Source organism: Cynoglossus semilaevis, chromosome 1 (assembly GCF_000523025.1).
Source record: "Cynoglossus semilaevis isolate Cse_v1.0 chromosome 1, Cse_v1.0, whole genome shotgun sequence".
NCBI lineage: Eukaryota > Metazoa > Chordata > Actinopteri > Pleuronectiformes > Cynoglossidae > Cynoglossus > Cynoglossus semilaevis.
The window spans coordinates 33824864-33833798 of NC_024307.1; the positions used below are offsets into that span (position 1 = coordinate 33824864).

An 8935-nucleotide genomic window follows, 5' to 3' on the forward strand; every position below is an offset into this window, starting at 1 on the left:
TTAACCCTTTGATGCATGACCCATGATATACTGAAATGCTAAAATGTTACTAAGTGTTTTTATGTGTTTTTAGACATAAAAATAAGAACTGATTTGGTTCTGTTTTTATACACCCAATTTTCTTTTTGAATGTTGACGCAATTATTCTGCAGTTGCAAAGGCTGACCACTGTATGGCAGTGTTGGGTGATTCTCAGGCGTCCACTGTAGAGGCTTATATGCAACACTGCCATCAAAACCTATCCTTATCACAGAAAATGACATTTTCATAGCTGTCCACTGTAGTGACCGTCATGCATGAAAGGGTTAAAGATACGTGAAATACTTGGAAATGGGCAAGGACATCTCTGTTTCTAAGATTATCATATATTAGGCATCCATCTTGACATAAGTGACAGTAACAAATATATATATATATGTATATACAGATATATTTCGATCTCACCATCTTGGATGTGCAGGCAAATATAATTCGATCTCACCATCTTGGATGTGCAGGTTTTCACTGGAGTAATCTTTGGTCCAGGCAGCAGCCATGGCTTCCCTCTCCTTTTGGCTCAGGGCAGTGGTCTCGGGGTGACATTCCTGAATATGGCGACGGAAGCTGCTCACCTTGGTTTCGTGCAGGACCTGAGAGCACACCATGCAGTAAGTGTCCTGGCCATGAGGCCCGTAGGCCACCAGGTAGTCCAGCCGGAGCTGCCACAGGTCCGCCGTCGCGTGCGGTCGCTTCCTCCTGGGCTGACACGGGAGCTTCGAGATTGGCAGCGGGGCTGCCACACCGCCGTCCTCATCGATGAGACATGTGTCCTGAGTTAAAGTGCCATCAGACTGCGGGTACGAGTCTGCATTGATCTGGACCTCCTCGGCGTCCTGAGCATAGAGTTCGACGTGGCCTACTTTGGTGCTGGGCTCTGATTTGATTGAGTTTTCAGACTCTTCTGTTGAAGACCACAACGATAAAAAAAGAAAAAGGTTGAATGAATAAGCCTACATAGAAATGATTATTTTTTTCTTTCCACTGTTTACTACTGGCACACTTCTGGACTGCAAAACTCCCACATATGGCCCAATAATTTACAACATCCTTGACCTTGGCATTTCGTGGTTACGTTGCCATCTCCCATAAATCTTTTAAGAAAGTATTGTTCCATCATCCGGACGTATGGCGTTTGCTTTTTACTTTTTGCCCTTCATTATGGCTTCTTATTAACAGTGTGTGACCTCCGACTTTCATTGAAATTTGTGTTATGTCATGTCATGGGAATGGGATACTGATGTAAGTCAAAAGTTCTACTATAGCAGGCATGGGCAACCTAAGGCCCAGGGGCCGGATGCGGCCCGTTCAGCTTTTGAAATCCGGCCCGCCAAACCTTTCCAAATTATATAATTTATTTATATTAAATGTATTGTAATGGTGGCTCTTTGGCCCAGAGTCAATGTCCTCTGTCATTGGTGTAGAACCCCAGAGTTCACCTCCTGGGCAAGATCAAATCCCGGTTAGGACGGTTGGTACCTTCCAGTGGACTCACCACCCACAGGAAGGTTCAGGGGGGTTGGTACGGTGCAGGGTGATTTGGGTGGCGGTTGTGCAGACTGCTGGGCCCACGACCCGGTAATCGGATGAAAATGGATGGATGGATGATGCCATGTAATATAATATTATCATTATAGTTATCTGCCTTTTCCCTGCAATACCCACGTTGCCCCAATAGATGGCATAGAAACTGATCAAAGCATTTTAGCATTTTAGCCTTTATGCAAGACTTTTACATGTCATTTATCTAAGTTAACACGAACGCTCCATCTATCTGCTCCTGACCCCGCCCCCCTGTTCAATTTTAGGACGATTGTGGCCCGCGAGTCAAACAGTTTGCCACTATCAAAGAACAACAAAAGTTCTTGTTTTCGACACGATCAATACCCAAGTCTAATTCTGTGTCATTTTATTTCAACTGAATGTGTTGACTTCAAATCTCCTCAAAGACATTGGCCTGGGTGCGTTGCGTAGCGTTGTGCTGCTGCGGCCTCTGTCTTACCGTGAGCCTGAGCCCAGGCCTGTAGAATGCAGTGTTTTTCCTCCGAGCTGTACACCAGCGAGCCGGGGTGTGTGTCCAAGACGTGGCTCTTGATGTGATCGAGGTGGAGTGAAGGCAGCTGGGCTCCACACACCATGCACAGCAACCGGCCCGCCTGCGACTCGTACTCCATCAGGAACTCCTGGCGGAACCAGGCGTGCAGCGAGTCGTTAAGGTAGCGTTCAAGAGTCTCAGCTGATGGTGCGGGGAGATCCTGCTCCTGCTCCTCCTCCTCCTCCTCCTGCTGCTGCTGCTGCTGCTGCACCTCCTAAGGCTGCGGGACTTCAACCACATCCGAGAGGGGCGACAGGCTATGGGTGTGCTGTGAGGGGTCCTGTGGGGCCATAGCGTCCAGGGGTTCTGCTAAGAATCAATAAAAGACTTGATTGTCCTGTACTTAAAACTGACATTAGACTAACACTCCCTAAAATCACCACCAAGCATATGTATATATATATACATACAGTATACATATATATACATACACACATATATATACACACACATATATATACACAAATATATACACATATATATTTAAATACATAAATATTTATATATATATATATATATAAATATTTATGTATTTAAATATATATGTGTATATATTTGTGTATATATATGTGTGTGTATATATATGTGTGTATGAATATATATGTATACTGTATGTATATATATATACATACAGTATACATATATATTCATACACACATATATATACACAAATATATACACATATATATTTAAATACATAAATATTTATATATATATATATGCTATATGCTCATAAGTTTGCTAAAGAGAAATGTAATTATGTAAGAGTATCTTTACTTTGCTTAATTTCTGCTCAAGTAAGTAAAAGTACCCACCTAAAGATCTACTCGAGTAAAAGTAAAAATGACTTTTTTTCTCATTTAGAATTTACTTAAAAGTCATCAACTCATTACGTTAAATTACTCGATTCGAAAAAGGCCGAGTTATACATCCAATCTGAAATTCGTTGACTTTGCGGACGTTCTCTAGCTACATTAAAACAAAAGTAGGAAATCCGCACGCGCCCTTCCGATGCAATAAAAATAAGTAAAATTCTGGAGTCAAACTGTACTTAAAAATGAAATGACCTTTTCCCAAAACGACTTAAAATATTTACAAATTACTCACAAAACCTATGCAATTACAGTAACGTGTGTAAATGTCATTCGTTACTTTCCACCTCTGCATGTGTATATAGATATATATGTGTATATACACATACACAAATATGTATGTATGCATAAATACATATATACATATACAGTGCTCCCTCTCCTATCGCATTAGTTGCATTCCAAGACCCACCACGAAAAGGGAAAATCTGAGGCGAGTAGAGGCGAGATAAGATATTATATTATTTACGTACTGTATATATTTACATATATTTTATATATTTACATATTACATACACATATATTTTTATTTTATTTTATATATAAAATGTTTTTTATTACAAAAATAATGGAAATTTAAAAAATAGAAAAAAATACCGTGATATAGCGAAACTCTCGCGAGATTGGAATAACATCTGCGATGTACTTGGGAGTGAAAGGAGAACCGCGATATTGAGAGGGACCCCTATATAACCGAGTACATATTGAAATGCTTTCTAATTTTACATATTCTATTGCACATGGTATTTTCACTCTTTTTTTACACATTTTTATTCTGTCCAAACTGTACTACTGGGCTTTTTTAAAAAACTTTTTCTGCAATCTTAAAAATACAAACGCCCAGTTATATCCAGGCACAGTCCTCACTTCCCCTCCCCGCCTCCCTTTCTCAGTGAAACATTACATCACCCTCCCATACCACGCCAGAACATAAACTCACACTGCCACCAAGTGTGAGCTCCACCACACTTCCCGCAACACTCGCTCCACTCACTGTGGAGCTGAACTCACCAACTCTGTGTTTGCTTAATTCCAGCTGTTCTTCTGCTTCCTGAGCAGGAGGTCCAACAGCAGGGCTGAGTGACCTCTGACCCCCACTCAGACTCAGGTGGCTCTCCCAGCTCATGCGGATCACCTCCTTGTCGGTGTCACTCCACAGCAGTGAGTCCGGGTGCTTTTGTCTTATGTGTCTTTTTATGGTGCTCAGCTTTAGCGTGGCCAGCGAACTGCCACACACCATGCAGATCATCCCATGCCGCTGGGGGTCGAAGTCCATGAGGTACTCACTGCGCCAGTACTCGTGATAGTATCTGCGGTGATCCCGACCAGGGATGCGGCTGAGGCCTGGGCGCGATGCCCTTTGGATTTTGGCCTTTTGTGTGGAGGGCCCAGGGGCCGGGGAGAGGAGCAGCGGTTGGTCTGGGCCTTCTGTGATGCTCCAGTAGCTAGTGCCGGAACATGTGATGGGTGTAACTGGGCCAGCCCCTGGATCTTCAACTACATGGCCATTGGCAAGAGCATCCTCCTCTAATAGAATCAAGACAACAACAAAAAAAAAACTCCATCAAAACACTACCTGTTTTTTAACATTTAAGAACTTACAAAAAAATTAAAAATAACAAAATAAAATATTTTTAATTGAACATGTTTAATTATTATTCAATGAATAACAGGATAATTAAAATAAATAGATCATTAAAAATAATTAAGATAATAATGAATTAAACTATCATATTTAAATGTTGGGTTTTTATCAATACTATACTGGATACACTGGACATAAATGTACCACTGCTGTAATGCTTGAATGATAAGCCTCCAGTCACTAGGTGGCAGCAACTCATACAGTGGCCTGTATAGAAAAAAATATACATGTTATCAGATTCTCAAAAGAGAAAAAAAATATACATGTTATCAGGTTCTCAATAGTATTTAAATTCCCAGAGGTATGGGTCGGAGAGAGGCGGCAGGGGGGCGTGAAAAAAATTCTGTCCCCAAGGGGGGGGAGGCATGACAGAAAATAATTGAGAATTTCTGTTTTACTTAACTAACTTACACATGATTGACACAAAATGATTCACCTACTGAAAACAAACACACTGTGATAGAGTCTTAACATATTGACATATTGAACGAGAAACACAGTAGCTACATAATACAAACAGAAATAGCAATTTTGCTAATAAGAATTGGTAGGAAAGCAATTCTGGTGTTATTATTTATTTTAGCTATTTAAAGTCTTTGTTTTCTTACTGAAGGACGGATAAACAACTGTGATGTTGATCAACTGGGTTTGATAAAGACAAACGTTTGTGTGGTTGGCACTTCCCTGTGGATAAACCAAGTGAACCAGGACTCTCTGTCCCCTTCTAAGTCAAAGCTAAACACAACAAACCCATCAAAAAACAACTAAAAAGAACACATTAATTCCCGAGCAAGGCTTTAGCAACAGAGATAACGGCAAGAAATGTTATAGGTACCAATCTGGAAGTTATGAGATTCATCCAAACATGCAAACACATATCCAACAAAGGCTCAATCTTTCCAAGGTCACAGCTCACTAGCCTAGCCAAGCCAGCAAAAAATGTTAGCCTGTTATCATCTACAGTTAATCCTCTTTTACATTTGGCTACTCCCTTCAAGGGTGGCACTATCATCTTTTTGACAGTACCCCTTAATACAAACCACACCTCATAGCAGGTCTCACTACCTGTCTTATAGACTTGTCAATCCTGCACTAATCCTTCAAATTTCCTTTACTTCTTCTGACCTTTACGGTGCTTTTATCTGAAAGCTTCAGCTTCCACCTGCTCCCTTCTCATCATCATCATTTATGGAGCCACCTTTTTGTCCTCACCTGCCATCGCCATCGCAAAAATGGAGAGGCTCAGAGACGATCCCTGACGTACCCCACTCCTACTCTTAAAGCATCTCACCGTTGCCGTCCTCACTGTCTTACTGCACTATACGTGTCTGACACCACCCTCACATACTTTTTATCCACTCCTGACCGCCATGCACGACTCCAGAATTTCTCTTTAGAAACCATGTCAAATGCCTTCTCCAAATGTCAGCGTAGGCCCTTCTGACCGTCTTTGATTTTTTTTTTTCTACCATTATTTTAAAGTCGCACCTGTTAAACCAAAACCATAAAACCAAACCACTGTTCCTAATTTAAGTGCCTCGTTTACTTTCATTAACATACAGTATCTGTGTTCAAAGGTATTTAAAAGGGAGGTGACTGCTAAAAGTACCGGACCTTTGAACCTTTGTTTTATATTGAATTAGAATCTAGTAGACTAGGGCTCTAGATGACATCCACTGATACTGTGCTTCTCTTTGGGCCTTGGGTGACTTAAGAGGAACTGAGAGGAAAAAAAAAAAGGTTCCGTTGTCTGATGAGAACATGCTTTAGCAGGTTTTTTAAAAAAAAAAAAAATAGGAAGACTTCGTTTATATAAAAAAAATTGGGGAAAATCCATTCTAAGCTAACATCTGGCTGTGTTACTAGCCATAGCATGTTCTGTATAACAAGTATTTATATTGTAGCTCTCCGATAGAAATAACATCAAGAACGTGGCCTCATCTTAAACAAAACATTTCCAAGCCTGATTCCTTATAAAAATCGGTGGCATGTTTTGAAGACGAAAGTCAAACGGCAATGACCAACAATTATTTTGCAGCTGAAGTCAGTTATACAATAATATGGTAAATGTTTCACCAGCAGAAGGCTATCCTAACTCATCAGTTTACATGAAACAGTCTTGGTAAAACATACAAACAAAACATTAAAAGTCAGTGTTTTACTGATGGAGGTTAAACTGCATTACCAAAATACAAGTTTACCCACAGCAAGTGTGCCAGAAAATAAGGTTTGTACTGACATATATATATATATATATATATATAACAGCTCCTGCTACTTAGCCTGCTTCTACAGCAGAGGAAATGTTTTGTTAGAACGTCACTGATTTATATGCAGCTCATTTCAGTCTACAGGCCATATTTAGTACTGTACTCTGTTACTCCTGGTAACTATGAGGCCGCTGACCGCTGGGTGGCAGCAGCGTGTACCTGTCTGCTCTGCCTGTGTGCTGTTGAGCCTTTGTTTATAGGAGCCACAGAGACAGGGGCCATGCTGCTCCACGGCATTGTCCCCGACACTGACTTCACAAGCTGCGTGACAATAGCCGTGGTTTTGACAACTACACAGTGCACCAGTCAGAGCAACAGCAAAAAAACACCGAGAGTTTTCTCCCCTCACTGCCTCCACCTTTACCTCCTAAGTCACTCTCCTCTGGCGTCGCTTCCTCCTCTCCGCTTATTATTAATGAAAGCAGCTCCGGCTGCTCCGCGGACTCTGGCTCTTCCATCAGCGGCCCCGGCTGCTCTTGAAACACCGCCTCGTCTTCCTCCTTCCGTCACCGTGTCGGTGGCGCCGTAGCGGGACTTGACAGTCTCACAACCGCAACAACAACATGTCACAACACCAACGTGTTCACTTCGCATCGAAACACGCATCTCCTATAAGGAGCCCATCGCCGCGGTTATGAGCGCGGCGGAGACCGGGCTCTTGCGTTGTCCCCCCTCCCACCCCACCCCGCACGGACCCCCTCACCGGAGCGAAGTTAACTTTTCATACAAATACACACGCGTGGAATGGCCCGCAAAACCCAGCCCGCAGCGCGTTACCGCTCGGCGAGAAAGAGCCTCGCGCAGGCCGACACTCGTGGATTTTAAGGCTCTTGCTTGTCTTCAGGGTGGGGAGCCGGACTAGGGGCCCCTGGGGCTCCTTAAGGGGCTCCTGGGTAAATTTAAAGAGACAGTAGCAGCGGCGTCGGCGCAGCTTGCCCGCCCCGTGTGCGTGAATGCGTGACTGTGCGGGGCGGGGTAGCGGCGGCGGCAGCAGGCGCTTATGCAGATAAGCTGTTAATACTAATACTGTTTGTTCGGAGGAAATAACAGGCGGTTTGCAGTGGCCTGTCGACGGTTTACACAGGCCGAGGGCGGGGCCACGTCAAATCAGGGCCCCACAGAGCTCCAGCTCCCTATACTGGTGACCACAGTAAATACATCCGATACATACAAATAAATAAATAAGTGAAGATTCAATGTGCATTCTTCACGGTTGATATAATTGCAGTGCGATATAATTGTACATGGTCGCAGAGTGTATTTGTATCTATTGTATCCCCTCCCCCCCAAAAAAAAACCTCCTCCGAAGGACAAAAAAAAAGTAAATAAAATGTTTGAATAAAATTCATTTATTCCAATTTTCTTTTACATAACAAGACCGTGTTGCGATTTGTAATGATCCTCTGCACTGTGTTCCGTTTGCCTCGTGCGGAAAGGAAGGCGAGACAATGACTTCTTTTGTGCATCCAAGTGTCGCAATGTGGTATTTAAACACAACAACACGGCTGATGGACACATTATATGGACCACAACGCATAATAAGACCACAACAACACACCCACTGCTGGGAGTTATACTCTGCTATGTGTACAACTTACAACAGACTAAAATGGGAGCCTACAGTTGCTTTGTTTTAGGCTCAGGATCTTCTGAGCTGCAAAATATAAAAAAAAAATAAAAAAAATTGAAGGAATTTTTTTTTGACACTGATACTTCGATGAGGAAATATGCGTGCGTTTGTTATTCTCACACCAAAAATCTTACCCCCAATAGTAAAATGTGTCAATAGGACCATGTCAAAGTCAAGTTTAAAGTGACCATGGCAATGATGAACACACTTCTATAGGTCGTTTGGGTCCTAATGACTATTTTATTTTTTTATTTTTTATCAGAGTAGGTGTAAAAACTGTAAAACACACAATTACATAATCAAGAGACACTCGACAAATGAATTTGTGTAAATTTTAGTTTATTGCCAGTCACCTGGCACAGAGGAAAATTTGATTTTTAAAATACC

The 8935-nt window shown here is 42.0% G+C and overlaps 1 protein-coding gene across 1 annotated transcript in view; it reads right to left on the bottom strand.

Moving 5' to 3' along the window:
- zfta (zinc finger translocation associated) overlaps window positions 1-8208 on the bottom strand; it is a 9081-nt gene extending 873 nt beyond the window's left edge. The window contains exons 1-5 of the mRNA XM_025062358.1: window positions 7283-8208; window positions 4011-4530; window positions 2390-2411; window positions 2039-2336; window positions 482-937 (exon numbers count right to left, since the gene is read on the bottom strand). Of these exons, the coding sequence (XP_024918126.1) occupies window positions 482-937; window positions 2039-2336; window positions 2390-2411; window positions 4011-4530; window positions 7283-7376 (1390 nt within the window). The 5' untranslated portion in view covers window positions 7377-8208. The remainder of the gene's footprint in view (window positions 1-481; window positions 938-2038; window positions 2337-2389; window positions 2412-4010; window positions 4531-7282) is intronic.
- Between the last annotated feature and the right edge of the window lie 727 nt (window positions 8209-8935).